The sequence below is a fragment of the Felis catus genome, chromosome C1 (assembly GCF_018350175.1).
Source record: "Felis catus isolate Fca126 chromosome C1, F.catus_Fca126_mat1.0, whole genome shotgun sequence".
Lineage (NCBI taxonomy): Eukaryota > Metazoa > Chordata > Mammalia > Carnivora > Felidae > Felis > Felis catus.
Genome location: NC_058375.1, coordinates 201,888,925 through 201,904,710, shown reverse-complemented (window position 1 = coordinate 201,904,710; position 15,786 = coordinate 201,888,925). Strand labels below are relative to the sequence as shown.

The following is a 15,786-nucleotide window of genomic DNA, read 5'->3' as shown; positions in this document are numbered from 1 at the left end:
TGCCCCGTGCGCAGCTGCCAGGAAAGGGAGCCGGCCTACCCCCTTGCTGTCCTCCAGAGGCCGATCCCAGGGGTCCAGCCCAGGGTTACTGACAAGTCAAAATTGACTGAACGCTGGACCCACAGTCTAACCCGGATCTCATCTCTGCACCCTCAGCTTTATAGCGTCGTTAGCACAGGCGTCCTCTGTTCTGGCTTCTTTCTCAAGGGGAGGAAACCTGGGGAATTGGAATATTCCTTTCTTCCTCTTCCCCCAACTCCCTTCCCGCCCCCCCCCAGCCTTTTTGTTTCTTGGGTGCCAAAAGATGAAGGAAGGGCTTGGAGAGCGAGGGCCGCACATCCTAATACCCAAAGATCAGGCAAAGCTGGCACTAAATGGGCGCCTGTGTTTTCTTACCTGGGAAGATCTTACAGGAGTCTTTCTGTGAACCACCTGTGTGATTTGGGCGGGTCCCTCTCCCTCTCTCAACCTCACTTCCCTCGTTTGTAAAGTTGAGCGGTTATCCTGGGTGCTCTCTCTGAGCATCTTCCAGAACCTAATGCTCTATAAAGCATCTCTGGTCTGCAAAGGGTCTGGGTGGGGGTCATTTGCCAGGGAAGTGGGGCATGTGACTCACAGTAGATGGCCTCTAAGCCACCTCCTCCTCTGTTCCAGGGCAGGACTGATTTTTTTTGTATGTGAATATGATGGAGAACACGGGCTCTTCATATAGGGCATGAGGAGGGGCTTGGGGAGAAGTGATGGAAATGTAGCTTTCTTCCCTCAACTGCAAGGTTGCTATGACAAAGTTGGGAAATTCAGCCAGTGGAGAAAGAGGCTAGCAGGTGGGGTGCGTTAGCCTGTGGAAGGGAAGCTGCAGGAAGGGTTTGGTCCGGATCTTCTGGAGAGAGGAGAGGGTGGGGTGGAGGGAGGGCTTTCCTCAGCTCAGTGAGAATGCTGTGCCAGGCTTTTCCATCAGAGAGCAGCTCTGCGATGCACAGTGGCTGGCAGGAGACAGGGGAAGGATGGGCAAGCCACTCGAGGCCCCTTCCAGCAGGGCTCTGATGGTGTTGAGGACACTGCCTTTCTGTGTTAGTTTCCTACGGCTGCCGTAACAAAGTGCCACAGACTTGGTGGCTTAAGAGAACAATTTAGTCTCTCATGGGCTGGAGGCTAGAAGTCCAAGATCAAGGTGTTGGCAGGCTCCTTCTGGAGGCTCGCGGGAGAATGTGTTCTAGGCTTACCTCTTAGCTTCTCGTGGTTGCTGGCACATCCTTGGTGTCCCCTGGCTTGTGGATGTGTCCCCCCAGCCTCTGCCTTCATCTTCACAACTGTCCCCATGGTCTCTGTGTCTCTCCTCTTCTGAGATGAACACCGGTCATATTGGATTGGGGCCCGCTCTGATCCAGCATGACCTCATCTTAATTTGCATCCACCTGCGGAGACCTATTTCCACATAAGGTCACATTCACAGGTACCTGGGGTTAGGGCTCCAACCTACCTTTTTAGGGGACACATTTCAACCCATAACACTGTTTTTCTCTCTCCATCTCTCTTAGACAACAGCCCCGAGACACGGGCTAAAGTGAAGTTCGTCCAGGACACTTCCAAGTATTGGTACAAGCCTGAGATCTCCAGAGAGCAGGGTGAGTTCTAGGTGGCACCGAGGGTCCTGTGGTCCATCAGAGGTCACAGCTGGCTGCAGCCCACCATGTCTTCCTGGGCAGACTTACTCCTTTTTGCAGTACGGGGTGGACACAGAGGGGGGCTGGGATCAAGTTCAGACGGTAAGAGGCACCTCCTCGCGGTGAACTGTGGGGAGCGGAAGCATGGTTTGTAGACCTACGAAGGGTGCTTAAAAGTAGCAAAGTCTCAGGGTGCCTGGGTGGCTCAATCGGTTAAATGTCCGACTTCGGCTCAGGCCACGATCTCATGGTTTGTGAGTGCAAGCCTTGTGTCGGGCTCTGTGCTAACCGCTCAGAGCCTGCAGCCTGCTTCAGATTCTGTGTCTCCCTCTCTCTCTGCCCCTTCCCCGCTCAAGCTCTGTCTCTCTCTGTCTCAAAAAATAAAAATAAAACGTTAAAAAAAAAAGGTAGCAAAGTCATGATTTTCCAAGCAAGGTAAAAGGCCAGCCAAGGTCATAGAACAAATCTTAGCTATGTGATGTGGAGAGTTTTGCACATTTTACAGGCAAAACAAAGCTGTGGTTGTGGGGATGGAGTGAGGCCCACCGGGCTCCCAGGGAAGGTCTGTGTGGATGTTAGGCAGGTTTTGGAGACTATGGTCCAGGGCCCGGACCTCTTTCTGTAAATGCAGTTTCGGTGGAACACACTGTATCTCTTTGCTTATGTATTGTTTGTGGCTGCTTTTGTGTTGCAATGGTAGAGACGAGTAGTTTGCAATAGAGACGGCATGACCTGTGAAGCCTGAAATAGTTACTACCTGGCTATTTATAGAGGATGTTCGCCAACTTTAGCATAGGAGGACCCTTAGGGGTGTTTAAATTGTAACTAAGGAGCGAGATTCGGTAGACCCGATGAGTCTTAAGCAAGGCCCGTGCCATCCATTTCTTATTTGCTCTGGTCCCCTCATCCCTTCCAATCCCAGCCATCGCTCTCCTTAAGGACCAGGAGCCAGGGGCCTTCATCATCCGCGACAGCCACTCCTTCCGAGGGGCCTACGGGCTGGCCATGAAGGTGTCATCTCCTCCTCCGACCGTCGTGCAGCAGAATAAAAAAGGTAACACCCTCCTCTCGAGCCAGGCTCTGGACCAGCACAGCCTCCTCCAAGCCTGAGGTGCCAGAAGGACTCAGGGCTGGACAGACCTATAGTTCTTGGGGGAGCTGGTGCCTGCTGAGTCAGACTCTTTGGAAGAATGAGTCTTGGGCCTGGTGATGGTTGGGGTCAGAGGACAGGGAAGCAGGATTCTTGGAACTCTGGTTGTGTTTCCTTGAGCGGTGGTCTCTCCATATCTTTCCAATCCTTTCTCCCGCCACAGAGCTGCATGTGGGGAAGGGATGAAGTGATGTTAGCAAGTGGTGGGAGGGCCCCATGAGAAGTGCTCAAACCTCATGTCTTTCTCTTTATTCCAGGGGACATGACCCATGAGCTGGTGAGACATTTCCTGATAGAGACTGGCCCCAGAGGAGTCAAGCTCAAGGGATGCCCCAATGAGCCAAACTTCGGTGAGCTGTTTTCCAACCCCGTCTCCACAGTCCACCTGCCTAGAGTGTCTCAGGCTGTCCCAGGTCCCCCTTGTCATAGACGCAGCAGAGGAAATGAACAGTGGCCTCCCGTCCTCTGTACTGTGGCTGATTCACTCTGCCAAATTCCTTTCTGCATTTGTCTCACCCCGCCAAAATGCATTATCATTAGAATTTGAATAGCAGCTATAACAACTGCCTTTATCGACTATCTGCTATGTGAAAGTCACTGTCTGGGAACCTTACATTACTTCTGGTCTCATAACAATCCTGCATGGGAGGTGTTATGGTCCCATTTACACATGAGGAAACGGAGGTTTGTAGAAGTTAGACTTACCCAAGAACACATAGCTAATAAGTGACTGAGCTGGGATTTGATCCCACGATTTCTCTCATACTTCTGCTGCACTGTCCTGAGAGGGCCCCAGTAGCCAGAGGGACTTAGGAGAAATGTTGGGAGGAATTTTCTAGAAAGGACACCTTATGGCTGCTTAGAGCGAGCCGCTGGAACCTTCTCCCTTAGATATTGCTAACAAGGAGGGAGTGGATTTTCAGCTTCATTGTGGGATGAGGGAGAGGTGGGTAATAAAGAAGCTGAAGATGATGGATAGTGGGCTGGGTGGTTGGGCTCCTCGGTGCCCGGGCCTGCTCCCAGTGACACTGCTCCTGACATGCTGTCTCCCCCTGCAGGGTCTCTCTCTGCCCTGGTCTACCAGCATTCCATCATCCCACTGGCTCTGCCCTGTAAGCTGGTCATTCCAAACCGAGGTAGGAACGTGAGACTCCTTGCTCTCCAAGTACATCTTTGAGCTGGGCTGCTGTTTGTGTCTGCTCTGCCAGCCGCTCCAGAACATGGGCCAGCATTGAGGACCTGGGTCGTTTTGCCAATCTAGGGAAATTCAAAGCTACTCTCTCTTTTTTTTTTTTTTTAAATCTCCTATTAAAAAAAGAAGGAAAAGTTCTTAAAAAAAAACTTAACTCCAGGAACACACATAATTGACTTTCCAGATTGTTCTGGAAAATTCTCTGGTGCCTTTAAGAAATTTTTTTTGCGAATCCTCAGAATAAGCCCAGGGGGGAGGCACTAGAAGTAGGAGTCAGTTATGGGGAGGACTGTGTCTGGAGGATGAGATGGGCATCAGTGGGCAGGGCTGAGGGAAGGGGGAGGGGAAGGCAGATTTAGGTCATGGGGGCGCCCACGTGTTGGAGGTTGGTGTGAATAAAGAGCAGGGAGCACACGCAGAGGAAGAGTGACTAGGTTCCTCATGGCGTGGGAAGAAAACAGGGCCAAGATGTCCCTGGAGTTTTAGTGTGCTTGGCTGGCAGGGTGTTCTCTGACTGAGGGGATGTAGAGCTGATGGGAAGAGCAAGGCCTCTTGACTGTGGGAAGTACAAATGGAACCCACGAACCTCAGGACATATAGGACATTGAGTGAGACACCAGGCCCAGCTTCTCTCAGAGAAGAGCTCCAGCTTTGGAGGCTGGCGGATGGACACCCAAGACTTGTCACCGCACAAGCTTCTGTTGCCCAGCCCCATGAATCAGGGCCCACCCAAGGGAAATTATGCTTAGCCCTGACCTTGAGGTCTAGGAACTGGAAACTGGGTACCTGGTCCCCATCCTCTCTGTTTAACAATAGGATATTCAGAAGTGTCTCTGGGACTTTCTTCCAGTTTCTCTTGGAGCTCTTGGGGTTATGCCCATACACAAAACCCCTAATATTATTTCACAATTTCTGTGAATCCAACTCATTTCATTGAATTGCTACTAATAATTGGCCAACATTATTAATTTAAAAGTTCAAGTACAACTTAAGTAGCATTATTAAGCACAAAGTTGAGACACCAACTAAATTATAGTTCTACGAAATTTATGAAAGTAGTTTAGCAATTACAAAACGGTTTGACGTTTACATTATATAAACCAGTGCTTCTCAAAGTATGGTTCCCAGAACAGTGGCATCGGCACCCTGAGAACCTGTTAAAAATGCAGATATTCTCAAGCCCTCCAGTGGGGCTCAGCAACCTGTGTTTTAATCAGCCTGCACTCCAAAGCCTGAGAAACACTGGTACAGACAATACTCCGTTCTTAGTAATATCGAAATCACGACTGCGCTGTATTAGTGCTGTAGTGAATTGGGACATTCATCGATCTACACAAAGACACATCAATGCAAAATGACAACAGAGACGTCAGTTGCCACTTGAAGTCCTGCTTTATGCCAAGCACTGGGCTAACAGTGTATATGCAACATCTCAAAAACCCAGCACAATGGGTACTGTCATCACAATCTCCATTTTATAGGTGCTTGGCAGGTGCTGGGGTGAGGGTCTGCACCCCACACTGTTGGATTCCAGAGCTCTCAACCCACATGCTAACTATCGACAGTTCTCACTGAATGTTCAGGCTGGACACACACGCGCCTATTGCCAGGGCCTGTTACGAAAAGCGGTATCCATTGCACAAAGTATTTGCAGAGCTTGCTTGAGGCCCAGCCAAACTTGTGCTTCTTTCCAGCTCTAGAGTTTTAATTACCAGCTGAATTAAATTTTTGTCTCAGACCCCACAGATGAATCGAAAGATAGCTCAGGCCCTGCCAACTCAACCACTGACCTGCTGAAGCAAGGGGCAGGTAAGTGGCCACCCCAGACAGGATGCCCGCCCAGGCCTTTCCTTCTGCCTGCCCTGTCCCGTCCTGCAGACCCAGTTATCTCTGGTCCTGCAGACCCCGTGATTCTCTGTGCGGATGCCTTGGCCTGAGGCTGGCCTAACATTCATCTACTCCTCCCCCGAAGAGCTGAGCTGGGAGGTAATCCCCACCCACTCCAGTCCCCGTGACTTCTCTTTGGGTGGGTTTATTCCAGCCTGCAACGTGCTCTTCGTCAACTCTGTGGACATGGAATCACTCACTGGGCCACAGGCCATCTCCAAAGCCACTTCTGAGACTCTGGCTGCTGACCCCACACCAGCTGCCACCATCGTTCACTTCAAAGTTTCTGCCCAGGGAATCACACTGACTGACAACCAGAGAAAGTAAGACTCTTCTATTTGCTTCTGTACTGGGCTCTCCCCCCTGTGCCCCATCTGTCAGTCTACTTACCCACCCACTTACCATTTGTACCTTGTACTCTTCTGTCCACCTGTCCACCCATCCACCTACCAACCTGTGCCTCCATCTGTCCACCTGTCATCCACCCACCTGTCCAATCTTCCACCCACCCACCAATCCATCCATCCACCCATCCATCCATCCATCCATCCATCCATCCATTCATCCATCCATCTTCCCTCCTACAAATATGCCTGCATAGGGTATACAGCCAGAAACACAACTCATAAAAGTGCCTGATTTCTAGAGCAGAGCCCTTGCTCTTGTGTTCTTCCTCCAGCTTCTTTCCTTCCTCTGTCACATCCCCTCATTGATCATCCTTCAGTACCAGTTTCTTCCTTCTTTTCCTAGTCACTAGCATTTGGGACATGCTTCAGTGACACATTTATGTCCCTATGCATTGCTAAGATGAGCAGCCCAGGCCACCTTGCTCATAAGGGAGAGGCTGGGTTAACCCATGACAGCTGCAGAGGGTAGCCTGACGCCTGCAAGTGGAAAGTGGCAAAGGGTGGTCACGTGGATACTCATTCTCTGTTTATCTGGTATCTGTGCCACAGGCTCTTCTTCAGACGACACTACCCCCTCAACACTGTCACCTTCTGTGACCTGGATCCACAGGAGAGAAAGTAAGTCTCTTGTAGTCGCCTTCTCTTGCACCCACCTTCACAGCACTGAAGTCTGTGTGGGGGCATGTGTGGGCGTGGGTGTGCGTGTGGGTGTGTATTCACAGTTCAACTGGAAGATCCGCCTGTGTCTGTGAGACTGTCAGTAATTGCGTTGGGTACTTTTTTGAGTTTTTCCCACCACAGATTTGGAGCCCCTCCCAGGGACTCAAATGCTTGCTTCCATGCCCCGTGCCATATCCTTGACCTTGAATCCGCTTCTCCTCTTCACACTCGGGAGAGCTCTTTGGGAGGCAGGCCACAGTGTTCTCTCCACCCTGAATGCCTCCCCCTGCGTGGTCTTTGGAGGCACCCACCCCCCTAGAACAGGGTTTCCCTTGCTTTCCCCCTGCAGGTCTGGGCATGCGCAGGGCTGCGTTCTGGGGGGAGGAGTTGTGGTGGTTTACACTGTGGTATCTTTGTCTCCACAGGTGGATGAAGACAGAAGGAGGTGCCCCTGCTAAGTAAGTGTGGCTTCTCCCCCGATGCCAGCTGGCTGCTCCCTGGGCCGGGGGGGGGGGGTGGGGGGTTGGTGGTTAGAATCTGGGACCAGGGGTAGGCAAAGGGCAACAAAGGCCTTTGTGCTCAGGTTACTCAGCTTTGGAGAAAAGCTTGGCCAGGCAGCCAGGTCTTTTGCCTTCTCTTGCCTCGAGGCCAGAGGCCCAGCCTCCAGTCTCCTCACCTTCCCTCTCCCAGGACCAGACCAGCAGAGATCTGAGAAAGTGGATAGAAAGCTGGGAGTTCTACTGGAGGCAGTGGTCATGGGGCAAGGCTTGTTTAAATGATCTTTCTGCCCCAGTCCTGGCTTCCTTGATTCCTACTCTTGCTCTTTTGGTGGGTTTCTGTGGATCCTGTGGCTGGGCTCCACCTCTTCATCAGAAGTCGGGCGCCCAGAAAGTCCACATTTCTTCTGGGATGGACCTAGGACCTTTTGGCTGATTCTTCCCCCCCTTCAGCATTTCCCACGTGTCTGCAGGGCACTCGGCCCCAGGATAATTCAGACGGACCAGGAGGCTGACTCTGCCCTCAGGAGGCCTGATATTGGCCCAGGGGATAAGACAAGTGCATAAACAGCCCTGACGTGCTGGAGTGGCTTTCAAACCATGTTCCCAGGAACCCTAGGGTCCTCCGGTTGCAACCGAGCCATTATGAAGGAAGGAGAAACCCTGGCCTGAGAGGCAGTTATTGACCAGTATGGATCAGGGTTTTCTCAGTTTCACAAAACCTAAACAGGGTATAGGAATAATCTGAGTAGTGAGGCTGGCCTATGGTCTGCAATTCCACATTTGACTTTGTATGGTTCATGCAAGCAGCCCCAATTTTTCTCCCTCATTGACTTTATCATAGGTGAATGTTTTGCTATTGCGTCGATCCGTTCATGGCCATAAATCCTGCTGTCACCTTCATGTATTTGGACTTCACGTAAGATTGCTTTAGGAAAGGAGAACTTTCCCTGTTAAAAGAAAATTAAAACTGCTGTTGTAGCGACACATGAAGGGTACCAAGCACGAAGAAGAGCACATCTAGGCAGGGAGAGATTTGGGAAGGTTTGGGGAAAGAACTAATGCTTTCAAATGGGTCTTAAAAGACAGCACATTTTGCACAGGTAGAAATGGGTGTGGGAGTAGGAGACAATTTCCAGGGGACTGGGAGGCAGGGCCACACCGATGGCAAGCCCCCGAGGGCAGGACTGCCTTCGTGGTATGGGAGGGGTGATAAATATTTGCCCAATGAAGAAATTCGAGGATGGAGGCAAGCAGGGGGAGAGTGAGGAGGAAGCACGGTGAGGCCCCCTGGGTCAAGAATGAATGGAGCTGAGCAGTAGGCAGTCAGCACTGTGAACGCCCTTGGGAGCATCCAGAGGGGGATGCAGGGCACCTCTCCTTGCCCGAGGTCACATAAAGAATTAGCTGAAAGGAGCACGCAGGTGTCCAGCCTTCTTGAAGCTTGCCTTGTACCTACTTCAGCCTTCTTTGAGTTCCCAGGGGTCGTTGGGTCTCTCAGTCTCGGACCCCAGCCAGGCAGGCCAGAACTTGGTGTTTAAGGGAGCTCGTGCTCATTCAGCACTGGGCCCCACCGTGGGGAGATGGGTCAGGGACAGAAGTGGGCTGGTCCCAGGCCTGGAAGTCATTCTCTTCATTCCGGAGCTGGTTTTGTGCTGAGCTTCCTGCTGACACGGCCTTGCTGGGCCAGGCGGAGCCCCAGGGAGCCTGTCTCAGACGAAGGAGGGGTGTGCAAGGCGCCTCAGGCCCCACATTTAAGGAGACACTTGTTCTCAGGTTCTTGCAAGTGCCCCTCCCTGCCTCGGGGCTGAGGTTTCCTGCCTGGATCCACTGCCCCAAGCAGAGAAAGGACTTGGCAGTTGTTGAACTGGCCCTGGGAGCCACGGAGCTGAAGTAAACAGTAGGGGAGGGCAGGCGGGCCGTGTTTAGGCTGGTGAGGTTGGCTGGCTCTCCACCCCGGCAGAACCAGGCAGCCGGGGCTGGCTCGCTGTCATGCGGCAGCTTGGAGCCGCTCCCTCTGTCCGCCCTGCCTTCCACTGCACCAAGGAGACTGAGCCAGCCTGGAAAGGGGGTCCTGGGGATTGGTCCGTGGACCCAGGCTACCCCTTCACTTGGGCAGGCCATTACCCCGGACTCTGGTCCAGCTGTTCCCAGACCCTGAAACAGAGTTGGGGAGAGCAAAGCTGTAGGAAGCCCAGTGTGTGTGTGTGAGTGTGTGTGTGTGTGTGTGTGTGTGTACATACGTGCGGTTGGTGGCAAGCAGGACCCAACTTTGCTAATTTTAGCTGTTGTGGTCCAGTCCTGGGGAGAGGGGTTTCCATCGGAATCTCCAGCTGTCGCGATTTCCCCATCTCGCTCTAATTAGCAACGTGCCGACTGGGAGGGGACCTGGGCTCACATTCTGTTCTCTGCTCATATTTTTAACTCTGTTTTGCACAGAGAATGCCAGGTCATTCCAGCCCTGGTGCAGGGAGTGGGGGGTAGGGAGGAACAGGTGTGGGGTCCTCTGTCCCCTCCCGTTCTCTGGAGCCCAGGAGAAGTGTGTGTGTGTGGGGGGTGGTGGTGACCCCTTGTCCTTTTGTCTCCCTGACCCCCTCCTGGTGTCTGAGGCCAAGTGCTTTGACAGGCAGACAGCATTTTATTCATGTGCTTCTGTGTTGTGTGAACAGTCAGGAAGGGGCGGGGCTGGGAAGGACAGAGAGAAGCTCGCCTAGGAATGTCCCCATTTTATTTTCGGTCTCCTCCCTGCCTTTTAGTGTCCAGTCTTGTCATTTGCCTCCAGCTCCGCCTCCCCCTGCCTCTCAAAGGGGAATCTCTGTCTACCTAAAACCAATGACCCTGTTATCTCCAGGACCTGGCTTTGGGGTGCGGGGCGGAAGGGAGAGAGGAACCCTCTCTCCTGTGCCCTGTGCTCCAGTCCTCATGTGCTGGGAGAGGCGGGAAGAGTGGCGAGAGACTTCAACCTGAGGAGAGCTCGCTCACGGGGGCAGCTCTCCAAGGCCTGGGGTCCGCTTCACTCCTGTCACCCCCTTCTCCTGCCCCTTCAGGCTCTTCGGCTTCGTGGCCCGGAAGCAGGGCAGCACCACCGACAACGCCTGCCACCTCTTCGCCGAGCTTGACCCCAACCAGCCTGCCTCCGCCATCGTCAACTTTGTCTCCAAGGTCATGCTGAGTGCCGGCCAGAAGAGATGAACGCCACCCCTTGCCCGGGGCCATGGCAGTGGGGACGGGGCATGTGGGGCGGGGACTCATGAATCCTGACCACCCTTGAATCCAGAAGGAGGACTTTGGGCCAATTTTGGAGAAGGAGAGAAGAAAGTGCAACGTGGGGAGGGGGAAGTGAATTGCAGAGGGGAAGGGGGGGAGAGAGAGAGAGCTAGAGAAAGAAAAAGATGGGGGAGGATAACTTGGATTCCCCTGGGTGGATGGATACCGCAGAGCCCCCAAAGCCTCCACCGCTGACCAGGTCCACCTGACCCCCCTCCCCCTTCCAAGAGGCCGGGGCTCCTCAGAGGAGACAGACCAACTCCTTGAGGATCTATATTTTGGGAGTAAATGGAAAAGCTGTCTCCCTAACCCGACCGCTTTGCAAGGAGAAATCAAATTGAGAGAATCCTTTTCTGGCCACCTCTGGGGTAGATTGGCAAACCAAAAAGAGCCAGCATGGGCACCAAGTGGCAGAACTTTTGCCTGTGAGAGTACCGTAGACCTGAGGTTCCTGAGGTCTCTGGACTCTGCCTCCGATGTACAGTCTGTGTGGGTGTCTGTATGGGGTATATACTGTGTCCACACCCACATCTTCACGTATTGATTTCCATGTGCCTCTCAGCCAGAGTTATAGATACATAGACTTGTGCGTGCCCCGTGTATTTGCACACGCATGTGCATACTGTCCAAAGAAGGTGAGAGTTGGGCGTGACAGGGCAGCAAGAGTACCCAAGATCACGGGGTCGCAGACTCTCTCTCGGTCCCCATGCTTGCTCTCTAGTGGCCCTGGGTGCTGCCAGCACCTTCCCAGCAAAGACCCCCGCAGGAGTGGGGCTGGCCGCCCTGCAGCCTTAGCCCTGATCTGCCCCCACAGGGAGGCTGGATGCTTGGTTCGGGAGGTGCAGACGTGCGTGTGCATAGTCTTGGGGAGGAGATCCCTCAAGGGGGTTGCTGGTTGAGCTCTGGGGGTCTTCTCGGAGGCGTGTGGCCCAGCAGCAGGTATGGGCAGGTGGCTCCGGCCAGCTCTGAGCCCTCAGCCCATTCTCGCATTTTGTGCCCCAGACCAGCCTTTCTTCAGATTTGCTTATCTGTTTGATGCCTTTTTGGGTGTCGGGGATCAAGCCTTCCTGCCCTGGTTTGTCCTTCAGGGTCTCTATGTTGGAGCTCGTCCTGGGGAACCTGCTCCGTGAGGCCCCGGGGGAGACACCCGATGGCCTTTCGTCCCCCCCTCTGCAGGTGATTCTGGGTCTGATTTTTACTGGGCTGCCTGGGCTGTCCTTGGCAGAGCTCCTGGGGCCGCTTCCTGTGCATCTACATGGCCTACCTACAATGCCAAAGCCTCGCTGTTCCCCCTCCTGCCATGGTTTCCCCAGCAGAGCCAAGCTGCCCATGGAGCAGAGGGGCAAGGGAATGCATTTAGGTCAGAGGGCTGAGAGTCCATCTGGGCAATTGGGAACCCCCCAGACCACCACCCAAGCACTCTAAGCCAGAGTAGAAAATTCACCGGGATTCCATTATTGAATGGCTTCTTAAGCCTATGGGGTTCCCTAGAGAGAGGCATTGTACTGATATATAAATATATATAATATATATGTGAGACATACTGACAGAATCTGTAAGCTAATAAAATATAAGAAAAGGTTAAAAAAAAGAATAGGTAAATTGACAAGAAGTATTTATTGTTTTCCCATATTGCTTTATTGCCTTCCCGGGCATAAACCAATTCCCGTCCCTTTTTTATGTATAAGTGAGGTCTGAACTGTAGGAGGCCTTTATCCTTGGAGCCATCAGGGGTCTCCGGGCCCTACTGTTGGCCTTCCCTAGACTCCGTCTGGGGCTCAGTGAGAAGGGGGTGCACACGTCCATTCCCTTCACCCCCTTGTTTTCTGGCAAGCCCGGGGCACAGCAGTCAGCTCCCAGAGATGAGGGGAGCTGCCCCCCTCACTGTGGGCCTGAACAAGTGGATGAGCCTCCGGGGGACAAGGGTGTGTGTGACAGATGTGGGTGACAGGTGTGTCTTTTGCATTTTTTCTCCTCCAAGAAGCTGTATCTGTGTGGATGTTCTGTTTCAGGGAGTTGGAGAGTGTCTGAAGGTAGGGAGCAGGCCCTCGCTTCCTAAAGATTACAACCTTGCACTTGGTGGCCGTGGTTCCTCCAAAGTGCTCTTCCTTCTGAGGCATTCAAGCCAGATACCCAGATCTCCCCCCTCCTCATTCCCTACATACCCTGACTCTCTTCCCAGGTAGGAGATATCCCTTGCCCACTTCCTTTGTAAATATCTCAATCTCCTGCTGGACCTGGCCCCAGGACTCTCCCCTCCTGGCCTGGATGTCCTGTCTCCGCTTGAGGCCAGGTCGAGTGGTAGACCCTTCGGCAGCCAGCCCCGGGCTGTCACACGTGCGTTCCCACTGCCCACCAGCAGCTCCCACCTCCCAGGCATGGCCAGCCCGCCCCGCTCAGGCCTGAGCCTAGTGTGACCCTGGGAAGGACTGGGCATCCTGGGAAGCTGATCAGCTCACTCCCTCACGTCCCTCTGGAAGGAGTGGGTTTCCAGAATGATAGGGAAGGGTACCCCCGTCTCCAGGCGGCCCTACCTTTGGGTCAGACACTGGTTGGGAGCACACCGTGGCTCTTCCATGTCTCACAGGTTAGGTCTCTGTACCCATGCGTGCACGCACACACACACACACACACACACACACACACACACACACCCCACAGCGCTGCGGTATATTCTTGCCAAAGATTTCCTTTAAGAGAAAGCACTTTTAATAATTATTGTTATTATTGTGTGAATGTCTATCCTTTCCTCTCCTCTTTCCCCCTCAACCTTTTTTGCTGTTATTGTTGAATCTGTGTGTCAGCCAGGAGAATGCTGTCTGGTCTTGAAACAGGCTGGCAGGGCAAGGGTCTGGGGGAAGTTGGCAAGGGAGAACGGGAGAGGCGGCGAAACAGTGACACAGACGCCAGGCAGGCTCAGGCCTCGGCCCCCCGCTCCAGCCAGGCGTCTGAAGCCGGCCTGGGGACTGGGGCTGGCCTGCACGGTGTCTGGAGGGAAGAGGGCAGGGAGTTGACATCTGTCCGATTCAGGGAGAGGTCCAGGTGGCTCCCCACCCGTGGAACAGGAGGACAGGGCAGGGCATGGGAACAATGGAGAGGTGACCCCAGAGGGGAAATAGGAAGGAAGTGAGCTGTCTGGTCAACCTCCAGGGGTGACTGCAATGCTCCCGCCCTGCAGTCTTGGCACCCTGGTCCCCTTATTTAGCCAGGTGTTTGGGGGCCAATACACTGTGTCCTAGGCTAGGGAAGGGCCTTTTGACCCCTATCTTTGTCGGAGTCTCTCCCTAGCAACTCTAAAAATGTGTGGATTCCTTCTCCCGTGGGTTCGAGGACTCCCTGGGTGTGCCAGAGGCTGGCAGGATAGGGGTGGCGGGGCCTGGTGGCCGTGTGACCTGTAGGAGGCAGCAGCCAGCTGGACAAGCGTGATCCTTATAAAGGGCACTCAGGAGGGGGGGGTACTCTGATGGCGCCACAGCTGAGGTCAGGGAAGCACCCCTGCCATCCAGGGGGTGTGGAGGTGTCTGTAAAGCAGAACAGGGATAGGCCCGGGGCATTTGCTCACCACCCTGCCTCCTGGCTCTCCCCCACTTCTTTGGACTGTCTCAACTTCAGGATTGGGGGAGGTCAAGTGGGTCCATGCCCCGTCCAAGGGCTGCCTCCCGCCCCTACGTCTCCCCACACTTGGGTTCCTTGGAGAGGTTGGGGGCAGAGTCCCAGAGCCACTCTTCACCCAGGCCCAGGCCCCAGGGTCCTGAGACTGGAGCTCCTGGCTGGTGTTACACGGGGCGGATGCATACACGTGCGTGTGCAAGTGTGGGTGTATATGTGTACATATTTTGCTGGTCTCTAGGGAACATGGGGTTAGGGTCAAAGGCAGCGAATGAGCGATGGGATGTCAAGGTCAGTATCACCCAGCAGTGAAAGGAATCAGGAGGGCCCCGATTGCTAGATTGTCAGTATTGTTGGTGAGGACTGGCTACACGGGGTGCTCCCTCCCGACTCCTCTGCCTCAGACGCCCAGCATGTTTGAGGACTTCCATTTATTTCCCACACCAGGGCTCTTCTCAGCAGCGAGGTAATTGCAGAGGAATGTCCCCAGTTTGTTTTCTAATCAGTGTTAAACAGTTTGAGACTCTCCTCTGTGTCCATGTTCGGTTTGTGCGTGAGACTGAGCACATGTGTGTGTGTGCACACCATGTTTCCCCATTTTCTCTCTTCCCTCCGCCACGCCATTCGAAACAAATGTAAGAAATCCCTTGCCACCCCCTCCCCGCCTCCCAGGCCCTCTGCAGGAGAAACAATAACTTGGCATCCTCCCCGTCCCCTGGCTGTGTATTTATATAGATGGAAATATCCTTTCTATTTTGTATCATCGTGCCTATAACCTCCACCACCTTGTATAAACCCTGACCTATGCTCCTTGCCCTGGATATGAATGTATTTTACACCAATGCTGGCCCGCTCCTGTACAGCTGCTTTGTTTCTTGGCGACCCATTGTATGGCTTTATAAATGGTAAAGCGAAAGAAAAAGTCTGTGCCTTTATCTAACTGTGTTTTTCGGGAAGGGGTCTGCTGCGTCTTGGTGAGCATGAAGGGGGCCTCACCCAGGCTCCGGGTATGGGGTGGGCTTCAGGGATGCCTCTGGCATACGGCTCACCTGTAATTCTCCCAGCAGCGTCCCCACCATCTAGGTCTTGGTTCTGATTGCCACTGAGTTTTTCATCTGGGTTCTTTCAGTTAGGAGAGAAACTCAAACTGTTTTTTTTTTTTTAATTTTTTAACGTGTATTCATTTTTGAGAGATGGAGAGAGACAGAGCAAGAGTGGGGCAGGGGCAGACAGAGAGGGAGACACAGAATTCAAAGCAGGCTCCAGGCTCAGAGCTGTCAGCACAGAGCCCGGACGCGGGGCTCGAACTCATGAACGGTGAGATCACGACCTGAGCTGAAGTCGGACGCTTAACCCACGGAGCCACCCAGGCGCCCCTCAAACTGGTTTAAGAAAAAAAAAAAGAATGTATTGGCCCACGTGACCAAGAAGTGAGGCACCACTGGTCCAGCAG

At 53.4% G+C, this 15,786-nt stretch overlaps 1 protein-coding gene across 9 annotated transcripts in view; it reads left to right on the top strand.

The window, feature by feature from the left end:
• TNS1 (tensin 1) overlaps positions 1–15,258 on the top strand; it is a 201,281-nt gene extending 186,023 nt beyond the window's left edge. For all 9 annotated transcript variants that reach the window (XM_045034461.1, XM_023259674.2, XM_045034462.1 and 6 more), the window contains 9 exons: positions 1,539–1,625; positions 2,587–2,718; positions 3,072–3,164; positions 3,873–3,950; positions 5,744–5,815; positions 6,048–6,216; positions 6,850–6,918; positions 7,386–7,418; positions 10,505–15,258. In XM_045034461.1, coding sequence (XP_044890396.1) covers positions 1,539–1,625; positions 2,587–2,718; positions 3,072–3,164; positions 3,873–3,950; positions 5,744–5,815; positions 6,048–6,216; positions 6,850–6,918; positions 7,386–7,418; positions 10,505–10,649 — 878 coding nt within the window. In that variant the 3' untranslated portion in view covers positions 10,650–15,258. The remainder of the gene's footprint in view (positions 1–1,538; positions 1,626–2,586; positions 2,719–3,071; positions 3,165–3,872; positions 3,951–5,743; positions 5,816–6,047; positions 6,217–6,849; positions 6,919–7,385; positions 7,419–10,504) is intronic.
• The last annotated feature ends 528 nt before the right edge of the window (positions 15,259–15,786 follow it).